The sequence below is a fragment of the Neopsephotus bourkii genome, unplaced genomic scaffold (assembly GCF_033783945.1).
Source record: "Neopsephotus bourkii isolate Nb327-2 ecotype Australia unplaced genomic scaffold, CSIRO-AGI_Nbou_v1 NB_1580, whole genome shotgun sequence".
Taxonomy (NCBI): Eukaryota; Metazoa; Chordata; class Aves; order Psittaciformes; family Psittacidae; genus Neopsephotus; species Neopsephotus bourkii.
The window spans coordinates 51276-77364 of record NW_026902056.1 but is presented as its reverse complement, the minus strand read 5'-3'; the positions used below and the strand labels follow the sequence as shown (position 1 = coordinate 77364).

General features: G+C 46.8%; 4 protein-coding genes across 4 annotated transcripts; all 4 read right to left on the bottom strand.

Moving 5' to 3' along the window:
• Nucleotides 1–458: 458 nt before the first annotated feature.
• LOC133222214 (olfactory receptor 9G19-like) lies at nt 459–1403 on the bottom strand. Its single transcript, XM_061371716.1, has one exon. The coding sequence runs from the start codon at nt 1392–1394 to the stop codon at nt 459–461; it is 936 nt and encodes a 311-aa protein (XP_061227700.1). The 5' UTR covers nt 1395–1403.
• A 4018-nt stretch (nt 1404–5421) lies between these two features.
• Nucleotides 5422–6348, bottom strand: LOC133222213 (olfactory receptor 5G3-like). Its single transcript, XM_061371715.1, has one exon. The coding sequence runs from the start codon at nt 6346–6348 to the stop codon at nt 5422–5424; it is 927 nt and encodes a 308-aa protein (XP_061227699.1).
• A 6429-nt stretch (nt 6349–12777) lies between these two features.
• Nucleotides 12778–13728, bottom strand: LOC133222220 (olfactory receptor 5AP2-like). The gene has a single exon (XM_061371722.1). The coding sequence runs from the start codon at nt 13711–13713 to the stop codon at nt 12778–12780; it is 936 nt and encodes a 311-aa protein (XP_061227706.1). The 5' UTR covers nt 13714–13728.
• Nucleotides 13729–19015: 5287 nt separating this feature from the next.
• LOC133222219 (olfactory receptor 8U3-like) lies at nt 19016–19975 on the bottom strand. The gene has a single exon (XM_061371720.1). It carries the CDS (start codon nt 19973–19975, stop codon nt 19016–19018), a length of 960 nt encoding a protein of 319 aa, XP_061227704.1.
• Nucleotides 19976–26089: the final 6114 nt, after the last annotated feature.

Here is a 26089-nt window from a genome sequence, read left to right as displayed (position 1 = left end):
GCCAGTTTGGACACAGTGGCTTGGAACAAGCTGCTCGAGAGAAAGTTGTCCCTGCTTGTGGCTGAAGGTTGGGACTGGATGTTCTTAAGTTACTTTTGAGCCCAAAGCTGTCCATGGTTCTCTCACACATGGAGCTGCAGTCGAGCTACTGGTTTGGTCAGAAGTAATGAAAGTTTAATTCAGATAAAGCACAGTGCAAAGGTGATGTGCAACAATCTCAGCTGCTGCTAACATCGCATTTTATAGCAGATATATACTGCATATGGGGAGAGGTGTGATGGAGAGGAGATCTGTCTGCACAGTGCCATCTCCTGTCTATCATGGTGCACTTAAAGATCAGAAGAGCTTATGCTCCTGCATGGACTGTGAAAAGTGACAAAGGAAGACACAAACAAGACAAGGTCAGTGCACTTCTTGCTATGTGCATATCTGGGGCCCTAACCCCCGGGTTTCTTCTGTTAGGAAGCTCTCTGTCCCTTCAGCAGTGTCTTCAGTGCCTCCTTCACTTCCTGGTTTCTCAGGCTGTAGATGAAGGGGTTCAGCATGGGAGTCACCACCGTGTAAAGCACAGAGACCACCTTGTCCCTCCCCAGGACATAGGAGGAGCTGGGCCGAGTGTAGATGAAGAGGATGGAGCCATAGTAAAGAGTGATGGTGGTGAGGTGGGTGGCAGAGGTGGAGAAGGCTTTGCGCTGCCCCTTGGTTGAGCGCATCCTCAGGATAACAACCAGGATGGAGATGTAGGACATGAGGATGAGTGCAGAGGGGAGGATGATGTTGAAGGTCAGGATGAAGTAGAGGAGGGACTGGTAGCTGTCTGTCACATCACAGGAGAGCTTCACCAGTGGGAGCAGGTCACAGAAGAAGCCATCGATGACATTGGAGTCACAAAAGCTGAGGGTGAATATGTAGCTGGTAATGAGGGTAGAGTTGGCAAAGCCATTGAGGTAGGCAGTGACCACCAGCCCTATGCAGAACTTCTTGGACATGGCAGCAGCATAGAGCAGTGGGTTGGAGATGGCCACGTACCTGTCATAGGCCATCGCTGCCAGCAGGTAGCTCTCAGTGCAGGCCAAGCCACTGGAGACAAAGAACTGAGCAGCACACCCAGCAAAGGAGATGCTCTTGTCCTCAGAGATGCAGTTCAGAAGGATCTTGGGGGTGTAGACAGAGGAATACCATAGGTCCAGGAAGGACAAGTTGCCAATGAAGAAGTACATTGGGGTATGGAGGCATGAGCTACGGCATATCACCACTATGAGGGTGATGTTGCTCATGAGGGTGGTGATGTAGAGTAAGGTGAACATCATGAACAAGAGAAGCTGCAGCTTTGGGTCAGTGGTGAGCCCCAGGAGGATGAAGCTGGTGACTGAAGTGTGGTTCCTCTCTTCCATGGTGAGGGAACTGAACTGGAGACATGGATCCCAGTGGCTATTTCATAGCTGTGGTGTGGGGTCTTGATCATGGGCTAAGAGAAGGGCTTCCATGGTGCTGGCATTGCTCTCTGTACCGAAACACAGCTGTACACGCAAAAGAGAAAAGCAGAGTAAATTTTGCATTGAGAGAATCTGCACTGTTATGGTTTGGTTGTGCTCTTTTATCTGAGAATGATGGAATGGTTTGGAAAGGACCCTAAAGCTCAACCAGTTCCAGCATGCTGTCCAAGGCAGGGACACCTTCTATTTGAGCAGGTTGCTCCAAACCCCATCCAACCTGGCCTTGAATGCATCCTTGCATTCCCTGACTTCTATGAATATGAGATCTCAATCTCGGTGTCACGTTAAGTTGCTCATATATTAAGACTCTTTAATTAGAATTTCACGTGGGGAAACTGGAGATAGAGGCTGAAGAGAAATGTATATGGAGTCACTATCTTCTTCAGCCCAACACAGCTTGATTAGTTTCATTGTCATCAGTATTACCAGTAGAAGCATTGTCTCATTGAGTTTTCTCTTTCGCATGAGCAAACACTGAAGGGTTGAATGTGCACCTAAATGTCTTAATTACAAGTGTGTGTATGTTAGGACCTCTGGTTTTAGGCACATTACTGAAAGCAGCAGTTATTCATTGCTAGTGTGTGTTTGCACATCTGAATGCAGGCACAGAAGCTGCAATTTGTCCCTCCTGACATTGCCAGCCTAAAAATGAATTACTTCAGCTCTTCCATAGCCAATGGAAGTGGTAGACTCTTCCACAGGAAGACCAGAAGATGAGCTGTGCCCTGCTGCTTCCTTGCAGCTTCCCCTATGCTCCAGTCAGGTTTGCAGGACCCTCTCTCAATTGCCTCTCATGCTGGCTGCTCCTCAATGGGCCTGATGATTTTCTTATCTGGCCTCATATGTTCATTCCTATGTTTGTCATTAGGTACCACTAAGGATGGGCAGAGAGATGAGGAAACAAAGAAAAGAAAGATGAATCCCCTTGAAGATTTACCTTCTTGGCTAATGTGATGCTGTATCCCTCTGTTGACCCTTTTTACCCAGGAATACTCACACACGATCTTGTCCAGCAAGATCCCATATGTCCCATGGAGCCGTGACCTGGAGCTTATCACCAGCATGAGGGTCCAATGTGGAATCACAAGTTTACAGACCACGAGAACAAAAGCACGCTGAAGATCTCTGTTTGACAGCCCCACACCACCTCATCTCCCAGGGCAGAGCAAGCAGGTACGTCTTCTCCTGTCCCAGCATTGCCTGTGTGTGTGGTTGGGGATATTTATCCACTGCTTGGTTCTGTATTTCCTTAAGGACCAGGTCCCTGAAGCATATTCTCAGTGTGGCCTTTGCACCCAATGAAATGTTGCTGCACAGCTGTGCATCCCCCCGAGATGCCTTCAGTGCTCACTGTTTCCATCACTGTAGCTGCAGAACAAAGGTGCAATCTCAACATCCATGTTCTTTACACTGAGCTGATTGTATGTTTTTCCAGTCTGAACGTGGGAGGAAACAAGAACTCTTCCTAGGAGTCTTCCCCAGAGCATCCTGAAGCTCTGTCTTCCTCAAGATGTGGATCTGGGCTCTCAGCATGGGGATTATCAGGGTGAAGTCAACAGGCACCAGGCTGGACACAGTCTTGTGTGACTTGACCTAGTGTGAGGCATTCGTGCCCATGGCACAGGGTTGGGATTTCAGGTCTTTACCAACCCAAACCATTCCATGATTCTATGACACCCCTTTGTGCTGGTGCAGGGAATAACTTGAGCTCTGCAGTCAATGGTGAGAAGTGGGAATTTCTAGGTAGTATTCAGTTAAGCTCTTTAGGATGGTTGTTTTGGAGTAAGGTGAATTGCTTCTTAGAGGACCTGGCAACAATAGGGTGGGAAAGGTCAGATGAAGAACCAAGCCTGCAGACGACAACATTCAACTAAATCATGCTCAGATTTAGCTGGTATGCTCAATATAAGCCCGGAGGTAGTTATAAATGTTCTGTTAAAGAAAAACCCAAGCAGAGCAACCCCAAATGTTCTTTCCAATGGAATTTTGGCATTTCTTCCTGGAGTCCTGCAGGCTGAGAGGCACCAGGAGAAATCCCATCCCAATGCATTGGACTGGCCTCTGCATCACGTGCTAAAGCCACTGAATGATTCATTTCATTCCCTTTTAGGCAACTTGGTGCTCATCAAGTCAGTGTTGAAACGATATAGATTTGAGTGCAATGAAATGAAGCTTCAAGTGCAGCTGATGAGTATTCTCTTAGGCATTGGCATTTGTCTGAGTGTCTTCTCTCATTCTCAGGACAAAGGTTTGGGAGTTATGGACCAAAACCTGGCCTATTTAGGGAAGGAAGCCACACAGACTCAATAGACTTCTATATTTTGGGGTAGGTTTTGCTTTCTCTATGCCTTTACCTGAAGATTCATAGGAGGATCTTGGCATGTTGGCACACTCAAGCACAGATTGTGTTTTTTATATAGCTCCTGAGTGACTAAGGCTTAGTGAATGGAATAAGGAGTATGATTAAAACCAATAACCCAGACACAGTGAGACAGACTTCATGATGCTTCAAGATGATGATGCTTTTCCTACCTTAGATACCTGCCAGAAAATGTTCCTTTTGTCCTTTTAGATATAAATTGTGCTGGAAAGCTGGGCACATCATTGTGTGTAAGTGAGCTGTGAATGTGGGATGAGAAGGCTCCTGAAGGGGAGACCTGAGAGCAGCTCCAGTGCCTAAAGGGGCTGCAAGGAACCTGGAGAGGGGCTTGGGACAAGGGCCTGTAGGGACAGGCCAAGGGGAATGGCTTGAACCTGCCCGAGGGGAGACTGAGCTGAGCTCTTAGGCAGAAGCTCTTCCCTGTGAGGGTGCTGAGGCGCTGGCACAGGGTGCCCAGAGAAGCTGTGGCTGCCCCATCCCTGGCAGTGCTCAAGGCCAGGTTGGACACAGGGGCTTGGAGCAAGCTGCTCCAGTGGAAGGGGTCCCTGCCCGTGGCAGGAAGCTGGGACTGGATGAGCTTCAGCTTCCTTTCTAACACATGCCATTCTATGATTCTGTGTCTCTAGGATAGCCCTGAGGCTCAGCCATGGCTCCAGGTTTCACCATGGCCCTGGCAGAGGCTGCAGCTCTATGGGCTGAGGTAATGCACACATTGGCATGTTTTGGTGGATTTTCATGTATTTGTTGTTTTTCCACCACAAATCAACTCTCTGTTCAGGAAGGCAGCAGCAGAGACCTCAGGGCAGGCAAGGCCATCGGCGCAGGCTGCCAAGTCTCAAGGCTGCTGAACAACACAATAGCTCCTATGATTGTTTCTGGTCAGGATGCTATGGAGATTGTGGCTTTCATTGCTGTCAACAGGGAGATGGCAAGCAAAGGTGTGGAGCAGTGGACAGGGTTTTCCTTGGTAGGGTCTGCCCTTTGGTGTGGATTCATCACTAAGACGACTTAAAATGCTTTCTAAGTGCATTCATTCATTACAGAGGTCACACAAGTACCATATTTAAATTAAGCTCTTTGCTGTTTGAAATGAAATGAAGTGAATGGTGCTGGAAATCACTTAATGAGGTTTGAGAATCAAAATCTAAAATTACTTTGTGCACAGTCTGACAGTTATTTCCTGTCCTTTCTATTTATTATGTTAAAGCCGTTTGTGTCCTTTTGTTATGGCCCATACTGACTGTCTAGAAATGGAGTCTGATTTAGTTCAACAGTAGAATTCATTCTCTGTTGATTCTGATTTGCCAAGCAAAAGTAGTGCAGAACAAAACACAGAGCATACCTTGAGTGCAGGGAATTATAAAAGCGTTTGCAATGTTCCTATTTGTATATGCAGGTGTTGATATCAAAGCAGCCCCTGCATCATGTAAGTTAAGGGGCAAAAGACTCCCCCAGCAAATGTTGTCCACCTGAGATACTTAATAAATAGCTGAGCATTTACCCATATCTCCATTCTATCTGGCCCTAAACATACAGCATTCAATATCACTTTATTTTCAAGAGTCTCCTCAGTGCCTCCTTCACCTCCCTATTCCTCAGGCTGTAGATCAAGGGGTTCAGCATGGGAGGCACCACGGTGTAGAGCATCACAGCGCATTTATCTCCTCCTCTTGAGCTGTTTGAGCTGGGGTTTAAGTAAGTAAAGAAGGATGCCCCACAGAAGATGCTGACAGTGGTGAGGTGGGAGGTGCAGGTGGAGAAGGCTTTGCGCTTGCCCTCGGCTGAATTGATGCTGAGGATGGTGGGGATGATGGCCACGTAGGAGAGAAAGATAAACAGGATGCTGGACACACCAAAGAGAGATGCTGCAGTGGTCAGGATGATGTGGCTGAGGGTGGTGTCAGAGGTGGAGAGCGAGATGAGAGGGGAAATGTCACAGAAGAAGAGGTCGATGGTGCTGGAGCTGCAGAAGGACAGGGTGGACATGCTGATGGTCTGTGCCACGCCATTGGTCAGCCCCACGAGGTATGAGCCAGTCACCAGCTGGAAACAGCACTTTGGGGACATGACAAGGGGGTACAGCAGGGGATGGCAAATGGCCACGTAACGGTCATAGGCCATTGCAGCCAGCAGGAAGTACTCAGTCATCCCAAAGAAGTCAAAGAGGAAGACCTGAGCCACACACCCAGCATAAGCAATGATCTTCTTCTGTGACATCAAGTCAACCAACATCTTGGGGGTGATGATGGTGGAACAACAGAGGTCTACAAAGGCCAGGTTACCCAGGAAATAATACATGGGGGAGTGGAGGTTGGGGCTGGCCCTGATTAAGATGATGATGCCCAGGTTGCCCACGATGGTGACAAGGTAGGTGAGCAGGAAGAGCAGGAACAAGTAGACCTGAGTCACCGGCTCCTCTGTGAACCCCACCAGGCTGAACTCGGTCGCTTGGGTGCAATTGCTTTGTGCCATGGGCTGGATGGGGCTTTCTGTGTGAGCTCCTGGCTGGAGGTTTCTTCTCCAAGAGGCAGGGATGTCCCAGGTGGAAAAGCCTCTGTGTGGTGGGAGCTGCTCAGAGACAGTCCTGCAGGATGGAAAGGGAGAGTTCAGGCACAGATCAATGAGGAACAGGTTGGGGACAGTCCTGTGCCAGCACAGGTAGAACAAAGGGGTGCTGAAGCAGTTAAACACCATGGTACAATGTGGTGTGTGCTCCTCTGGCTCACCTTGAGATGTTGAGCAATGACCTCTGTGGAAAGCAGTGGGGAGGTTCCACTCACCTCAGTGCAGAGCCTGGGGCTTGGAGACCATCCGGCTCAACCTGGAACACAGAGAAATGTGGTGCTTTCACAGTGCAGAGTTGATCCCTCATCCTCTTGTGGGCATTTCCCAACCACCCGCTTCTTCCCTCTCTGCTGGGAGCTCTTCCTAACTGGAATGAATTCCTGACCTATGGAAAGAGCAGGTTGGAGAGGGCTTGTAGCAACCTGCTCTAGTGGGAGGTGACCCTGCTTGAGGCAGGGGTTGGAGCTGGATCATTTTCAAGATTCCCTCCAAAAAAAACCCTTCTGTGATTCCAGTCATCCTTACATGGAGATTTAGATTGGTTTCCCCTCCCTCCTGACACACTTTGTTTGCTTTAAAATCTTTTTCTGGGTTCTTTGGCTGTTCCTCAACACATCAGCAGAAATGGGCAATCCCCAGAGCTCAGCAATCTCTTCTTGACAATATGTTTTTTTGTGGAGATAATAAACTTTTGAACCTGCCTCATCTCAGCAATGGGGAGCACCCTGAGTGTCCTGTACAGGAAAGCTTCTGGTGCTCATCCAGGAGCCCTTTCTGGTCAGTGAGCAGAGGAAGCCTCCCGAGAGTGTTCTCCACCAGGGTGATCTCCAAACCTGCCTTCTCAGCAGCAGCATGGGGGGCACACAGCGCAAGCAGCTCCCTGGGAAGCCCAGAGCATCATCAAGAACTGGAGCCGAGGAAGCTGCAGTAGAGCAGGAGATAAGACAGGAGCTGGTGCTTGTTGGCAAGAGAGAACCACAGGAGATGATGGCTCAGCACACACTGTCCTTGCACAGAGAGCTCAGCTTGGGCTGAAAGATGCTTCCCTTCTCTTACATCTCAGCTCTGTCTCTGCTGCCCTCCTGATGCTCTCAGAGGTGGATGTGAAGATGAACGTGCCTGGAGCTGTGCAGGGAGCCTGGGAATGAACCAGCATCAGAAACCCCCTTCCTATTTCAAGTGATGTGGGGATGTGGGACTGTGAATCCCTTTGGGCCCCAGGAGGTGACAAAGCCCACAGCAGGTCATTATCTCTTCTCTGTGCTGCTTGGTTTGGAGAAGAATTATACCCAGAGGAGATGACCTCAGCTTGAGCGAGCAAAAGGTCTTTGGGCTCCCTTAGAGCAAACCACAGAACAACCCCACCTTTCGCATCCACTTTTGGAGCATTTCTGAGGCACCTACAGCTTCACAGGTGCCATAGTTGACATTATGATGGCAGGGAGGTGAGAGGGACCTTGCCAATTGGAGCTGGTACCAGGGCCCATCAGCAATGTCAGGCACCACAGGCAATGAACCAGCTTTCCGCCCATCTTCAATTCCTTGTACTTAAACCATAGCTCACAAATTTGGCTGCAAAGGAGCCAACAGAAGATCGTGGTGAGCTTGCTAACAGTGAGGTAAATGCTGTCCACTATTTCTTCTTCATCCAAGCTTCTGTGCTCACATCAACCAAGGCACTCAGGTTGGCCAGGCTTAACTTACCCTTAGTACATCCATACTGGTTACTCATGGTCATCCTCGTGTCGTTTCTCTGCCTGGAAAGGCTTTCCTGGAGAATTTGTTTCTTTAAGATTCTGGGGACTGAGGCAGCCCCAGTCCTTGTGCTCTCCTTGATGGTGCTGTTAACCTTTTTCCACCCATTGTGCTGGAAACTGAAGGCAGAAAGGAGAGTTTGAGGGAGAGGAGCCCGAGAGTGGAAGAAAGGAGATGGGAAGGATCAGATGGGAGTGTGATAAAAGGACTGTAATGGGCAGCAAGAGGGGGAAAGGGCTCCAGGGGGACCTTACTGTGGCCTTTGAATACCTTAATAAGGGAGTGAGAGAAAGCTGAAGGGGAGCTTTGGACAAGGGCCTGTAGGGCTTGAACCTGCCCGAGGGGAGACTGAGCTGAGCTCTTAGGCAGAAGCTCTTCCCTGTGAGGGTGCTGAGGCGCTGGCACAGGGTGCCCAGAGAAGCTGTGGCTGCCCCATCCCTGGCAGTGCTCAAGGCCAGGTTGGACACAGGGGCTTGGAGCAAGCTGCTCCAGTGGAAGGGGTCCCTGCCCATGGCAGGGTTGGACTGGAGGAGCTCTGAGGTTTTTTTGACCCAAACCGGTCTGGGATTCTGTGAAACAAACTAACACAGGGACATCTCCAACTCCATAAACTAAAATCTCTTGCAGTAAGTAGACAGGGAACTGTTTCCTGAATCCACACACCAAGAGCACAGTATGGTGGGTAATACGTGTCACAACACTTGGACCTAGTAGACAGATATCAGTGAAAAGAATTTTGTTTAGGTACTACAGCAGTTCTGGTGTTGATTTGAGTTCAGGTGGTTGCTGTTTTCTTGCTCTTCCCATCACTGCTCATAGCAAAATGGAAGAAAAACCCCAGTGAAATGATAAAAACCTGTTGTGGGGATAATTACTGACTTAGTGAATTCAGCAAAGGCAAAATCAACATTTGGGGTGGGTTATACATGAAGATGTTAACAAGGGGTAACTCTGAGTGTAGAAATGTTTTCAGGAATTCTCTTTGCATTGCTGGAATCCTGTTTAAGTAGCATTAGGAAAGGCAGTTGATAAAGTTGTGAAAACAATCAGGGGTAATCATGTAGACTTTCACTTGACACCCACTCCCTCCTCTCAGTGTGGGAGAAGGGGGAAGGCATCTCCTTAAATCCACGTATTTACGGTTATTGTTCCTGGGCTTTATTAGTGCACCTGTAAATGATTCTTTGGGTGCATTTTGCTTGTTGTCAAACAAAGGGTGTGAAATCAGCTCTGAAAGGCATTGTGGTGCTTGGGCATCTGAGAGACATGGTATGGATGAGCCATGCCTGATCACAGCTACTCAGCAGCAGTGATGAGCAGCTCCTAGGATGCTTCTGACATACTTGTGGGCAAAGAATTTAGTCTGACCTTGGCAACAGAATGAGAATGGGTTTTAGAGACATTTCAGATCTTGCAAAGGCTGCTCAAATGGGACATGAAGCACAAGTGACTCCATCTCTGGAGCTGCTGCTGTCCCTCTGTGCTCACTTGAGGGCCCAGTTTTCCATCCCCAGGGGGGTTATACACATGCAGTGCCTGGATGTCCAACAGCTGAGCTGGTGCCTTTGGGCTTCCACTGTATTCAAGGTCGAGAAATGGGCATTTCCAGGCTATGATGAGTTGTGCCAGGGTGAACTAATAGCCTTTATCCCCCTGAGCAGCCTCAGCTGGGGCTCCATCCCCACCCCCTGCCCAATTGCCCCCCATCTCTATTTAAGCTCACTCCAGGGAGGTTGAGTTTTATTAGAGGCACTGTGGTTTCCTGTTTAGCAGGAGTTGTGCACTCTTATGAAATCCTTTGATGGTGACCTAGGCTTGCTAATGGATTTCCCTAGGCATTGCTGAACCTGATCCTGACCAGGGGGTTTACTTCATCTGGATTGACATGTTTTGCCCTTGGACCTGCCTCATCATCACCTGGTTTCCTGATGCTCTGGAGTCTTGGCTGAACTTGGCCCAGGTCTCTGTTCCTGCCATATTTCTGTAGTTCAGGTACTGTGGGATGGTCCCTGTACACCCTGATGTCCCCTTTGAGTTTGTTTAAAGAGATGAATGAGACAAACCCCTATGGCAGTCCCCAGGCTCCTGCAGAGTAGAACCCATCATCCTTTGCACCCAACAGTGCTCACTGCTCTGACTGTCCCTCTCTCTTTGGAGCGTGTCCCTGCATGGGCAGAATAGAAGATAGCGTTCTCAGTGAGGGAAATAGAGTAATGAATTGAACGCTATATACAAGTGTCATCCTCTGGTTCATAGTGCCTTCTCCTTTACCAATATTAGACTTTGATGGAGTGGAAATCTGGTATGTATTTGGTGTGGGAATTTTGTGTCTACAGCCGGGAGTTACTACATTATGTAGACCCTTTCCTCTGCAAAGATTGAAGCAGAATCATGCAATGATGCTTTCAGTATAAAAGGTATTCCCAGAACCTCAAACCTGTTTCTTAAATTGCTGGAATTGACAATTGTGCCCCCCTGCACATTAGACTGAGGTTCCCCTTGGACAATCACAATGTTGAATCCACTACATACAAGGCTATTGCAATCAAAACCTCTCTTGGGAACATAGAGCCATGATAAATGTTTGAGCATTTCAGTTTCTGTGCTTTGAGAACTTTATTAAAGCCAAGAGGAAATAAAGACACCAGAGTGGGGTAATGAACCCTACAGATGACACTTCTCTTCTAGGCTCCCTTTCCCACCAAATCTTGGGCCAGATGATTTCTGAGTCCCAACTTGGGCTTTTTGTGGCTCTAAGATTTTATATGTATAGTCTAAGCAGCAATATCCAACAAAATAGAGGAAGAAAACAAGGTGTGGTGCAGTTTTTATAGGAAGTACTCTGATATGACCTTATAGCAGCCTTCCAGTATCTGAAGGGGGCCTATAGGGATGCTGGGGATGGACTCTTCATTAGGCACTGTACTGATAGGACAAGGGGTAATGGGTTCAAACTGAAACAGGGGAAGTTTAGATTGGATCTAAGGAAGAAGTTCTTTCCTGTGAGGGTGCTGAGGCACTGGAATGGGTTGCCCAGGGAGGCTGTGAATGCTCCATCACTGGCAGTGTTCAAGGCCTGGTTGGACAGAGCCTTGGGTGCCATGGTTTAGTGTGAGGTGTCCCTGCCCATGGCAGGGGGGTTGGAACTGGATGATCTTAAGGTCCTTTCCAACCCTACCTATTCTATGATGTTATGATTCTATGATATCAAAGGTCTCTGTCCTGCCAAGCTCCTTAGCATCTGATTATATCGGTTTTGCCTCCTTCACCGAGCAGAGGTTGAAGCCACTTTCCCACAGACAAATGACAACATCTCATCTCTTGCTGCTGTTTGCCAGAGCACACAAAAAAAACTGTTCACCATCTGTATTATGTTCAAAATATCAGTTAATTCCCACTCAGAGCAGGTAAAGGAAAGATATTTTCCCCCATTGGTGTGTTTTGGCTTCTCTGAGACCCAGACAGCTCTCGGTTAGGATCAATTCTGTGTTCAGGATTGTCTTTCATCTGTGGAAATGAGCAACTGTCTTACCTCCTCTATGAAATACACTATTTGGTATTTCCCGTGTGCACTAGCAAGAGTTAAGCATGGGCATGGAATGTGGGTGCTTGTATCGTGCCTGGATTCTATGTATCACACCGTTTAAGTAAATGGCAGTTAAGATGAATGTAAAACACCACTTAAAGTGAATGGGATGACCCCTTAATGTGCCCAAATTGTCCTTAACAGTGGGTAGCCTCAGCACAGTTCATCATGCTATATTATGAATGATATTGTCTACGCTTTCTTCCTTTAAGTGAAATCTCTTGTGAAATTGCAGCCAGGGGAGGGATTCCCCTTGACATTCAAAGGTGCAGCTTGAGACCTTGATTCACACACCCTCTTCTCTTTGAAAGGCACAACCAAATGCAATGAATCTTTTGAAACCTTTTCTCTGACTCTTTTTCAGCAAGCAAATGTAAAACTACACTTCCTCTTCCCTCCCACCCCAGCAGCTTTAATAAAGAACTCACAGGTAAGAGTGAGGGATTTTATTGGAGCTGAGGGACAAGGTCAAGAATCTTGGAAGAAAAATAGATACTTATCAGTGGCAAAATTTATAATTGAGGAAAGCTGATTGGTGTTTCCTGTGAGGAAATGAGGTCTGGGACAATGCAGGGTGATTTCTTCATACAAGTGACTGAGAAGTGAATTCAAGTTTGAGGTTCCACTATTCTTGGTTTCCTTCGGAGGAAGGATCATAGAATCATAGGACAGTTTGGGCTGGAAGGGACCTCCAAAGACCATCTGTTCCAAGCCCCTTGCAATGAGCAGGGTAATCTTCATTTGAGATGCTTGTCATGGATAGGCACATCTGGGACCGGTCATTGTACCTGCTTGAATCTGAATCAATTTTCGCATGGTCTTGATGTGATTTGGGGAGTCTCTTTCTCATTTATCACTGTCACTGACTTTTGTGCAGTATGTGCAGAAGGACCTACATCAAATCACGAAGAGTATTGGGAAAATTCCATGGTTTTAGTGCCCCATAGGCTGTCTCACTTGAGGTGAATTGTTCATGTCCTCGATGACAGAACTGTTTAATGTTGCCAGCGGTTTAAGAACCTTCTCCCGCACCTCACCAGAGCCTCCTTCACCTCGTTGTTCCTCAGGCTGTAAATGAGTGGGTTGAGCATGGGGTTGACCACGGTGTAAAAGATGGAGGCTACCTTATCCAGGCTCCCGTGACTAGATGGAGGTTGTAGGTACATGAAGAATGTTGTCCCAAAGTACATGGAAACAGTCATTAAATGGGATGCGCAGGTGTGGAAGGCTCTGGCCCTGCTCTGTGCTGAGCACGTCTTCAGCACGGTGCGGATGATGGAGATGTAGGAGAGCAAAATGATCACACTTGCCCCCACGATATTGATGGTGAATAAGGCAAAGATGACCATCTCATTGATGTGGGTGTCAGAGCACACGAGTTTGAGCACAGGGACTACATCACAAAAAAAGTGGTCGATGCGGTTGGGACCACAGAAGTAACCTCCAAAGACGCACCACATGGAGATGATGGCACTGAGGAAGGCGAGTAGGTAGGATGATGCTATCAGCTGCCAGCAGACACGGCTGGAGGTGATGGTCACATAAAGCAGGGGGTGGCAGATGGCAACGTGCCGGTCATAGGCCATCATGGCCAGGAGGTGACACTCGATAGTAGCAAAGAAAGCAAAGGCAAGGAATTGCATCATGCAGCCAGAGAAAGAGATGGTTTTGTCCTCTGCTAACAGGTCTGCCAGCATCCTCGGGGAGATGACTGTGGAATAGCAGATGTCAGTGAAGGCAAGATGGGTGAGGAAGAAGTACATGGGGGTGTGGAGGCTGGGAGACACCCGCACCAAGATGATAATGCCAAAGTTCCCCACGAGAGTCACGATGTAAATCAACAGAAACAAGACAAAAAGAAGGGTCTGCACACGAGGGCTGTCTGTAATTCCCAACAGGATGAATTCAACCTGGGTGTGATTTCCTCCCATGACCAGGTGTTACCTGCTGAGGCAAAAGCAAGAGAATATCACACTGATCAAAAGCATATCTAACTCCAATCAATGACCATTTCAACTGTGACACTTTAAAATACTCCAATATATTTTGTAACCAAAAGATATATATTTTATGTTTTTCAGATGAGGTATTCAGGAGAGAAGAGGCAGTTTGTTGAAGCAGCAAATGGCATTTCTGCTTTTCTGTGCTGAGAATATTAAAACTCTGGATTTAGTGAAGCACACGGGTTTGAGCAAAGAATCAGATCTTTATTCGCTTTCAGTTTGAAGGAAATTTGTGTCAGAAGACACCTCAGAGTAATTTCATATGATCTCATGTAAACGTGGAGCAAGAGAAAGTCCCAGTCCCAGTGAAATCACAGCTTACAGATGAATGACCTCTGGGCATTTTCTCTTAGGTTTTGATTATCATTCAGTCACCAAGCCCCATTTATCAAACTATTTGAGCTTATTCACAATAGATAACACTCGCACTGGTAAATTAATGATTTATACCTTTCTGAGCTACAGCATGCTGAAGCATCCTAAACACATAGGCATTGGGTTGCTTGTTTTAAAAAAGAATTGATATTACAAGGTGCTGATTCCAAAGGCTGATTTCTTAGTGACTATATTCTGTTGATGATCTGAAATGTTGCATTTCTTTATAACAATATAAAATCCATCCTCATTCAAGTCTTGAATAAATCAATGTATCTTGCTTAAGCTGCCTATGTAAAAGAAACAGAACCTGCATCAGACATTGCTCCCTCTTCTCATGAAGAAAACTCACTTTGGTAAGACTGTTCTCTGACAAAGACAGTAAAAAGACGACCTGAGGACATGCAGAAGCAAGCCCACTGCCTCAGTGCAGGTGAGGCTCTGCTTTCGGTTGGTGTTACCTCCTGTGCCTTCCTTCTGCCAGCGAGTGATGGGACCCAAGAGTTTATCCCCAGTGCAGCAGAGAACATCTATGTGCCAGCATCAGCTCTGTTAAGCACCTGATGTGAAGAGAGGGGAGCTCCTGCCAGACTCCAAGAGCCCAGCTTGTGGTGCTGGGGCTGTAAATACAGTTGCATGTGCTCTCCTGGGAGGAAGCCTCCAGGGCTGCTTATGCTTTCCCAGGGGAAAACAAAGAGAAGAAACAGCAAAGGGTGTGAAATCACCTCTGAAAGGCATTGTGGTGCTTGGGCATCTGAGAGACATGGAGTGATGGAGCCATGATCACAGCTACACAGCAGCAGTGATGACCAGCTTACATGATGCTTCTGACATACTTGTGGACCATTCAAAGATTTCACTTTCACATTGGCAACAGAATGGGAATGGGTTTAGAGACATTTCAGATCTTGCAGAGGGTCCTCAAATAGAAACTGAAGCACAAGTGACTCCATCTCTGTATTTGCTGCTGTCCCTCTGTGCACACTTGCGTGCCCAGTTTTCCATCCCCAGTGGGGTTATCCATATGTAGTGTCTGGATGCTAACATCTGAGCTGGTGACTCTGGGCTTCCACTGCATTCAAGGGTGAGAAAGGGGCATTTTGAGGCAGGGATGAGCTGTCCCAGGGTGAGCTAATAGGCCTTTGTCCTACTGAGCAGCCCCAGCTGGGGGTCCATCCCCACCTTCTGCCTGTTTGTGCCCCATCTCTATTTTAGCTCAGCCTAGGGAGCTTGTGCTTTATTAGAGCAGTTGTGTTTTCCAGTTTAGTAGGAGTTCTGCACATCTAAGGAATCCTTTGATGGTGATCTAGGCTTCATTGTGGATCTGTTTAGTGATTTCTGGACTGGATGCTGAGCAGGGGATTGACTTGGCTTGGTCTTGTGTCTGCTTCATCATCACAACTTTCCTGATGCTTTGGAGTCTTTGCTGCTCTTGGCCTAGGTCTCTATTCCTGCCCTATTTCTCTCTCTCAGGTACTGTGGGATGGTTCCTACACACCGTGGTGTTCTTCTTTGTCTCTGTTTAAAGAGATTAAGGAAACAAAGCCCTGTGGCATTCCCCAGGCTCCTGCAGAGTAGAACCCACCACCCTCTGCACCCAACAGCCCAACCACTGCTCACTGCCATGGCAGTCCCTCTCCAGCCAGACTGTGTTCCTGCATGGCTAAAAAAGGAGTTATTCTTCTCAGTGACAGAAATAGAGTAGTAAGAGGAACTTGTTTCCCAATATTTATCTCTGGTCATTAGTTAATTCTGTTTTACCACGTATATTATTAGACTTCTATGGCAGGACCTCTGTTATCTACCTGGTATGGGAATTTTGTGTCTACAGCCAGGGGATTCTGAATTTTCAGATCCCTTCTTGGCAAAGATTGAAGCAGAATCTTGCAATGATGCTTTTATCATAAAATGTATTTCCAGAACCCCAAGCCTGTTTCTTGTATTGCTGGAATTGACAATTGTTCCTCCCCTGTACGTTAGACTGAGGCTCCTCTTGGGAGTTCCCTGAGCTGAATCCACCACATGCAAGACTATGGCAATCCAGCCCTGTCTTAGGAATGCAGCACCATGTCTAGGTAAACCTTTAAGCATTTCACATGTCTCTGCTTTGGAATCTTTCTAAAACCAAGGAGGGGATAAGAACACCGTAGTGGGGTAATTTATCAAGCAGCGATGACCCCTACAAGTGACACTTCTCATCTAGGCTCCCTTTCCCATTAAAGCTTGGACCAGGTGATCTCCTGAGGTGAAACCTGGGTTTGTTGTGGCTCTATGATTCTATTTGTACTATATGTCTCAGCTACAATATGGGACAAAATAGGAGGAAGAAAACAAGGTGTGGTGCAAGATTTCAAGAAGCTCTCTGACATCAGAGTCTCTGTCCTGCCAAGCTTGTCAGCAAGTAATTACATCAGTTCTGGCTCCCTCACCGACCACAGGTAGAAGCCACTTTTCCCCAGACCTCTCACTACTGTTTGCCAGAGCACACAAAGGACACTGTTCACGACCCGTGTGCTTCCCAAATGTAAGTTAATTCTCACTCACAACAGGTAAAGGAAAAATGTATTCCCACACCAGTGTTTTTTTGCTTCTTTCTGACCCAGACAGCTCTCAGTTACGACCGATTCTGGGTTCAGGATTGTCTTTTTTCTATGGAATCTTTCTACAGAATTAATTCTTATGGGAAATAGACAATTTGGTTTTCCTGGTGTGCTTGAGCACGAGCTGGGGATGGACGTGGGATATAGGTGCTTATCTCCAAATGGAATTGCATGTATCACACCATTTAAGTGAACGGCACTTAAGATGAATGTAAAGCACCCCTTAAAGTGAATGGGAGAATCCCTTGATGTGCCCAAATTGTCCTTCACACTGGGTGCTCTCAGCACAGTTCATCACCGTTATTATGAATTCTGTTGCTGTGTCAGTGACACCAGATAATGGTCCATGGTGAAACACACAAAAATGGACAAGTACTGTTTGTCTGTGGTGGCTCCTCCCTGAAAAGTCCTCCTTTGGCTCCTCTCTGTTAGATCCCGCTTTGGCTGATCCCTGGAAAAGTCCCAGCCCTGGGAGACCTTTCTAGGTATTGCTGGCCTCTTCTTCCGATGAGGGCTGGACCCCTGCATCAGAATGAGTGTGCATTTCTGCTAGTATAAAAGCCCGAGCCTCATGCGGTGTGTGGAGGCAGAACCTCATAGCACCCAGGTCAACACTGCCTTCACAGGAACCCCTGCTTATGTTGAGCCTGCCACCTCGCACTGTGATGATGTTTCTCAGAGCCGGTTTCCTGATCGTCATTACATGGTCTTTGGGGTTGGTGAGATAGCCAACCATCAGAATTAGCCTTTACTGTATCTTTTGTTATCTCTATATTTTCCCTGTATTACTAAACCCGTTGTGATTCATTATCAGGTTCCATTTCTCTCAACCCAGAATCCTCAAACTCTGGAACAATTGCCTACAATAACTAAGTGAAATCTCCTGTGAAGCTGCAGCTTGGGAGGGATTCCCTTTGATATTCAAAGGTGCAGCTTGAGACCTTGATTCCCACCAGCTTCTTCTCTTTGAAAGGCAAAACAAATGCAGTGAATCATTTGAAACCTTTTCTCTGACTCTTTTCCAGCAAGCAAATGTAAAACTGCACTTCCTCTTCCCTCCCACCCCAGCAGCTTTAATAAAGAACTCACAGGTAAGAGTGAGGGGTTTTATTGGAGCAGAGGGACAAGGTCAAGAATCTTGCAAGAAAAAGGCATCTTTATCAGTGACAAAAGTTAGGACTGAGGACAGCTGATTGGTGTTTCCTGTGAGGAAAAGGAGCCTGGGATAATTGAGGGTGATTTCTGCTGCTGACTGAAGTGAAATGAAGTTTGAGGTTGTGTAGTGCCAGGACCAAACATCATGGTCATCAGTCATCTGGTGGACACCAAAGGGCCGCTGCTGGAGCATAGCCTGTTAAGGCTTTGAAGAGTCCTCAAAAATACACGGGCAGCACAGTGGTAGGATAGGTATCACCCCTTTGGCCCTAAGCTGGGTTCCCATGACATGAAATCACAGGTATAAAGCTAGACTGGTTCTTCCGTGATCTCCATGGGGGCCCTGTGGAAGGGTCAATCTCAGTGAGCAGCAGATCTGACAGTCTATTCCATTGGAGCACTTACTAATCCATCTCATTTAAAAAATGATGGCACTGCACATAGTGGCAGGTTTATCTTATTACAATTTTCCTTTTGAATACAGCAAAGATTGACATTATGAAAGCAGAGTTAGACTGTCACCTCTCCCAAGTGAAGATAAATGGCATCATAAAAATCAGACATCATGTATCATATATGTTACAAATAACAGCTGGTATTGAGGTAATAACTTAAAGACACACATACACACAAATCCATATATCTACATCTCTCTTTTCTGCCATATTTGACCATCTTACTAATTAAAAGGAGCCTGCTATACTATTTTTAGCCATGCAGTCTCAGCCTAGCTGTTTAAACCACTGTAGTTCCCCATCTGCTTTAGAAATGATTTCATAAGCGGGTAAGTAGAAGCTTAGTTCTCATAAGCTGAGATGATCCTTCAAGGCCATGAGTAGAAGGAAAATATATTTTAATAAGTGCACTTAGAGAAGCCACTGCTGCTTTTGCCTCACAAAGGAAGCCACCAAGAGGTTCCTCTCCTCTTGGTTTCCCTCCAAGGAAAGAAGATGTGATCTGGGGGGGTCTATATCTCATTAAATATTGTAATTGAGTATTGTGAAGGAACTGTGGAAGAATCCACATCAAATAATGGGGATTATTGGGAAAAATCCCTTTGTTTTTGTGCCCCATAGTCTTTCTCACTTGGGATGAACTGTTCATGTAGTGGATGACAAAAATCTTCTGTGTTGCCAGAGGTTGAGCAACCTCCTTCCACATTTCCCCAGAGACCCCATCACCTCCCTGTTCCTCAGGCTGTAGATGAATGGGTTGAGCATGGGGATGAGCACAGCATAGAAGATGGAGGCCACCTTATCCAGGCTTCTGTGGCTAGATGGAGGTTGTAGGTAGGTGAAGAATCCGGTCCCGAAGTACATGGAAACAGTCATTAAATGGGAGGCGCAGGTGTGGAAGGCTCTGGCCCTGCTCTGTGCTGAGCACATCCTCAGCACAGTGCGGGTGATAGAGATGTAGGAGAGCAAAAGGACCACACTTACACCCACTGCATTGATGGTGACAAAGGCAAAGATGACCATCTCGCTGCTGTGGGTATCGGAGCACACGAGCTTTAGCACAGGAACTTCGTCACAGAAGAAGTGGTCAATGCGGTTGGGACCACAGAAAGAACCTCCAAACGTGCACCATGTGTAGATGATGGCACTGAGGAAGGCGAATAGGTAGGATGATGCTACCAGCTGCCAGCAGACACGGCTGGAGATGATGGTCACATAAAGCAGGGGGTGGCAGATAGCAACGTGTCGGTCATAGGCCATCATGGCCAGGAGGTGACACTCTATAGTAGCAAAGAAAGCAAAGGTGAAGAGCTGCATCATGCAGGCAGTGAAAGAAATGGTTTTGTCCTCTGCTAACAGGTCTGCCAGCATCCTGGGGGAGATGACTGTGGAATAGCAGATGTCAGTGAAGGCAAAATGGGTGAGGAAGAAGTACATGGGGGTGTGGAGGCTGGGAACCATCCGAACCAAGATGATAATGCCAAAGTTCCCCACTAAAGTGACAATGTAAATCAATAGAAACAAGACAAAAAGAGGAGTCTGCAGATGTGGGCTCTCTGTAATTCCCAATAGGACGAATTTAATCTGGGTTTGATTTCCTCCCATAACAAAGTGTTACCTGCTAAGGCAAAAGGAGGAGAAACATCAGACTGATCAAAAATGGAGATTCAGATATGGACCATACTTAACTCCAATCGGTGACTATTTTAGCTACTACATTTTAGTGTACACGACTACATTTTTTCACCCAAATGATATATACTGTATGGTTTTAGGCTGAGATATCTGAAAAATAACAAAGAGCATATTGAAGCAACAGAAGCCATTTTTCAGATTTCTATGCTGGGAAAATTAAAACTCTGGATTTATTCACAGAGATGGGTTCTTTATATTTGAGAAAAGAATCAGATCTTCAATTGCCTTAAGATTAGAGGCAATTAGTGCCAGAAGACATCTCAGGAAAACCTCATAGGACTGAATGTAAACCTGAAGCAAGAGAAAGTCACATTCCCAGTGAAATCTCAGCTTACACATGAATGACTTCCAGACATTTTCCGTCAGCTTTTAGTTATCATTCCAGCCACCAAATCACATTTATCAGAATATTTGAGATCATTCACAACAGATAACATTCACAGGGTTAAATAGATATTTTATAACTCCCTGAGCTCCAGCACACTGCAGCATCCTAAACCCATGGGCATTAAGTTGCTTGCTTTAAAATGTACTTGATGTTATAAAAGGTTGGTTCCAAAGGCTGATTTGTTAGCGACCATATACTGCTGGCAGTCTGAACTGTTGCTTTTCTTTATAACAAAATAAGATTCATTCTCATTTAACTCTTGAATAAATCAGTGCATCTTGCTTTAGCTGCCTGTGTAAAATACACGCAACCTGCACCAGACATTGCTCCCTCTTCTTAGAAAGAAACTCACATTGGTAAGGCTGTTTTCTGGAACAGCTTTCCCAAAGAGGACCCGAGGACACGCAGAAGCAAGCCCACTGCCTCAGTGCAGGTGAAGCTCTGCTTTGTGTTGGTGTTACCTCTTGTGCCTTCCTTCTGCCACTGAGTGATGGGAGCCAAGGGTTTATCCCCAACACAGCAGAGAACATCCACGCACCAGCATCAGCTCTGTTAAGCACCTGATGTGAAGAGAGGGGAGCTCCTGCCAGACTCCAAGAGCCCAGCTTGTGGTGCTGGGGCTGTAAATACAGTTGCATGTGCTCTCCTGGGAGGAAGCCTCCAGGGCTGCTCATGCTTTACCAGAGGGAAACAAAGAGAAGGAAAAGCAAAGGGTGTGAAATCACCTCTGAAAGGCATTGTGGTGCTTGGGCATCTGAGAGACAGGGCATGGATGAGCCATCCCTGATCACAGATACACAGCAGCAGTGATGAGCAGATCATAGGGTATTTCTGACATACTTGTGGGCCATGCAAAGGTTTCAGTTTGACCTTCGCACCAGAATGAGAATGGGTTTAGAGCCATTTCTGACCTTGCAGAGGGTCCCAAGTGGGACGTGAAGTACAAATGACTCCATCTCTGGAGTTGCTGATGTCCCTCTGTGGAGGGCCCTTTGAGAGCCCAGTTTTCCATCCCCAGTGGGGTCATCCACATCTAGAGCTTGGAGTTCCAACACCTGAGGTGGTGACTCTTAGCTTTTCCAGTGAGAAAGGGGCTTTTTGAGGTAGGGGTGAATTGTCCCAGGATGAACTCATCATCATCATCATGACCATCGCTTGACTTTGCGAAGAAAGATTCGGGAAGGGTTTTACCCACGCTTACTACAAGCACGCTGATGACTAAGAAGGCCAATGTGGGGTAGGCAAATCCGGCTACAAAAAGCACAGCAGAAGGTGTCTCCTGGGTCAATCTGGAGTGACCAATGTCCTGAACCGCCTGCATGCCCCTTCCAGTGCAGCTTATCACTTACCACGTTCCGTTTCGTCCCTCGCCTGTCGCTACAGGGCTTTGCAAGTGTGGGTAAACCCTTCAGGCCTGCGCAGTGGATTTATTTTAGGTGAGGCACAGCGTGCGCAGAACTGGCCTCACCCTTTACACCTGAGGTTTATCTGCCAGGGCCTAGCGAGCTTGGACAGTGACAGCAAAGTCCTCAGGTCGTAGGTTTGATTAGAGTGTCCTTCTCTTAGATGCATGGCCTTACAGGGCTACAAGAGCTCCATCTGCCCAGGTTTGAAGTTGGAGTTGTCCTTCTCCTAGGATGGTTGCCCGAAGGCTAGTGAGCCCATCCTGCCCGTGGATACACTTTGTCTGACCCTTCATTTGAGACCTGACTGGCATGGGAGACCCTACTGGAAGCAGAGGTGAGGTTCTAGGAAGCAGAAGCAGCAGCCAGCATTGCAATGCATCTGCCTGGTGGGTCATGATGAGCAGGCAATGAGGAGCGTGGCTTCTGGCATTGCTGCTGCTGAGCTCCTAATGGCTTTAGCTCTCCCCTTCCAGGTGGAGCTGCTTTCATTGTAGTTAAATCTGGTTTAAAGGCAGCTGAGCAAATGCTGGGTAGGAGCTACCTCCCCTTCTTTGGGCACTTGGTGACTGGATTGAGGAATCACCTCAAATGTCTTTAAGCAATGACTTATCTCCTTACATTTGAATGCACCATGTCACCTCTATGTGTTTACTGGGTCCATCAGCTCCCTTTATTGCTGTGGGAGATTTGGTGGGGTTCCTGCATCTCACTGCAAGGCAGACACCTCCATTGCTGCAGCTGAAGAGATCTGAATGAACTCTGCTGATTGCATTGGCCTGAGTCTCGTTAGCTGTAATGGGACCTTGGTTTATAAAGGAGAGACATTGAGGTTTGTTTCTTAATGTGAGCCTTACCTGAAAGAGGATGAATGAGGTTCTCTTAGGAGGTTTCTGGTATGTTTCCTGTTTTTGGTAGGTTAAAAAAGACTCAGAAGCAATGGAAATGTGGTTTTCCCCTGTTTTGATTGGAAAGGAGTTGGACACTTGGACTTCAAACATGTAGGTCCTGCACTGGGGTGATCACTCCTATCCATTGTGTGAATTCTAGATGTATGGGAAGATCCAAGAACATGGATTACCAGCTCTTACCTAGGCTAGCTGGAAACCGAGCTACCTTAGCTTCCCTTAATGTAGAAAGGAAAGGCAGAGTCTCAGTTTGGTCTTACTCCCATTAAAACTATTGGCCAAGGTGTCTCTTTCTTGCTTTTGAAAGAGAATTGGGAGATATTAGAATGACTTCTTTTAGACACCATTGGTACCCTGGAGAAGGGAACCCTCCTGAGGTCCTGGTGGAAGAAGCAAGGAGATCTTCTTCAGGCACTGGTGAGTTCATCTCTGTGTCTGCCTTTACCACTGTTCATGGCTTGTAAAGAGATGGGGGTGGATTGAGCTGAGCTCTTAGGCAGAAGCTCTTCCCTGTGAGGGTGCTGAGGCGCTGGCACAGGGTGCCCAGAGAAGCTGTGGCTGCCCCATCCCTGGCAGTGCTCAAGGCCAGGTTGGACACAGGGGCTTGGAGCACCCTGCTCCAGGGGAAGGGGTCCCTGCCCGTGGAAGCAGTTGGAGCTGGAGGAGCTTTAAGATCCCTCCCAACCCAAACCACTCTGGGATTCTCATTTATGTTTTTTGTATCCAATAAAGAGCAGTTTGCATTTCCTGTATCTTGGGAAAGATTGAAAGTGAGAATTGGAAGGTTGGGTTCAGCAAGGACAGACAGTCCCATGGAGAGGACTGGATTCAGCTGGCTTTAGAGACCTGCAGTGTCAGCATGTATGTGTAAAGCAGAGACCGCAGAGAAAGGGATGCTTCTGTGTGTGATAGGATGTGGGTATTTGATGTGGGATGGGTGATGGTTTGCCCTGTTTAGACAAGCAGTGGTATTGAGAATGGCTGTTTGGGGTGTTGTTAGATGCAAGAGGTTTGTTTGAGATGCCTACTGTTTATGTTGGTCAAAGTTATGTAATTACTACCGAAGGTGAGGGAGAAGAATGAGGATGAGGAAGTTGCCATTGAGTGTGTGAGCCATTAGCAATGGGAAACAGCAGTTGCCTTCACCCCCATGTCTGAGGTGGGTTTAGGCAACTTCAGCTGGATCTTCTGAACCCATATAAAGGTGTTAAAGCCCTAGCAAACCCCTGTCTGCTGTTGCCTGCTTTTCTGTATAGGGAGCAAGTCCCAGTCTTGGTTTTGTTTCCTCCTTTTGCAAGCAGGAAAGAGCCACCCTGAGGTTATTTAAATTTGGAGGCATATGAAGCAAAATGGCTTTTCAAAGGCCAGTTTTGGGTCCAAAATAGGCAGGTGGAATCAGACTTCAAAAAGGGAAAATGCTGAGTGCTGACCATGGGGAAGACTTGCTCTAAGCACCAAGACAGTCTGCGGGGGCAGCTTAGCAGAGAGGGACAAGGTGGTTGTGGTGTTCACTGTGTTGAAATGAGCCATCAATGTGTACTTGAAGCAAAGGCACCCACCAGCACCCTGAGAAGAGCATTGGCAGAGGGTCAAGGAACTTTCTGCAATGAACATCTGACCACAGGCTGGGGAATGGGGCAGTAAAAGCTGCTTTGGGAAGGGTGGAGGGAGAAGGTGAATTGTGCTGAAGAAATGGTCATCTTGCTTGAAAAGGGGCTGATGGAAAGAGGGAAGTGGGAGGGGAAGGAGGAGTGGTGCTCATTTCTCAACAGGCAATATGCATACTTTAAGGTCATCTCTGCATTGTTTTAAGGTGAATGCATATTTAAGGGAAACATGAGCAGCAGTCATCTTTTTATATGGATTTATACACACACATGTTATTTAAATATAAGAACAGAGGAGAAATACATGCAAGTATAATTCAGATGAGGAGGGCCTGGTTTTTCCCTTGAAGCTACATGTACATGGAATTGCATACAGGGATTCTTGTGTTGCTTTAATTGACCCAAGCATCACTAGAGAGTCAGAAAATCACTCCAATGTGGTTTCTTATCTACTTAATACAGCACTAATTCATGTGGCAAATTAAGCATGATATTATTGTATTTACTTGTCCTTAAATAAGAACAACTCCTACAAACAGGAATAATGTCACCCCAAACAAGCCTACTTCTTAAAAAGATTTTGGATGCTTTTGAGAACTTTGTTATCTTTTGCTTGACCAATTCTTTCCATAACAGACCAGCCAGAGGTTTAGGATTTAAGCTCTAAAATTATTTTTTCCATATAGGAATGATTGAGCATTATCTTATCAAGGTATTATTTTTCAGTTTATTATTTAGGACTTCAACCATCATGTTTTTATCTCCAAGTAATTGGGTGCGTTCACAGAGGAAACCCCAAATCCTGCACACATTATGCACTGTGTGTTCCTATGAGCTGGGAGAAGTGATTCGACCTCTTTGCATGTTCCTTTGTCTCCTGCTGCCAAGAGAGTGGCTGGAGGTAACCACTGGAGTGTGACCACCTTTGTCCTCTTGGGCTTCACCAACGTATAGAAGCTCTTCTTTCTGACTGTTTTACTCATCTCCATCACCATGGTGGTGGGGAACCTTATCAAGGCCAGCTCTCAGCTTCATGTGCCCATCTACTTATTTTCTCATAGGAAATGTAGCTGGTGTCTTGCTTTCCTGGATGGGCCTGCTCCATGGAAAGCTACCACCATGCTGACCTAGGGGCAGGGTGGAATTTCATCCCCTGTGATAAGCAGTTACACAACTTGGTTCAGGAACAGCCTTTCAAGGCCCTGTCTGAGCAGTGTTGGCTTTTCCTTGGATGTCATCTGATGCTGATGACACAGATGCTCCATGCTTCTGGCCATAGGTCGTAACCAGATGTGCCCAACTTGTTTCATGGCTCAAGGACTCTCAGAGTTGTCCAGAACTTCTCCATCACTTCCTCTTCTCCTTATGTCTGTCCATCCAGTCCAAGCTTATTTTCCATCCCAGCTGCAGCTTACTCATGATTTCTCATTCCAGGGTTTTTGGGTTGAGTCACATAGGTCCAAGGAGTCATCCTATCTTATTGTAGGTTTCCCCATCTGAATTAGTCACCAAAGGTTCCTCTTACAGAGACAAGGATGCATCTGGGGGCTTTGATTCAGCTTGGCTCTATTTTAAACATCCATATCAGAGGTTTCTTCTGGAATAAGTGGATGGTTCTCTGCACTTGCAGTGAAGGGTGATGGGCAGACACAGCGGCAATGTGGGTTGTTTTCAGAGCAGACAGAGGCCATAGCCATAAGAGTCAGTTTAAGTCTAAT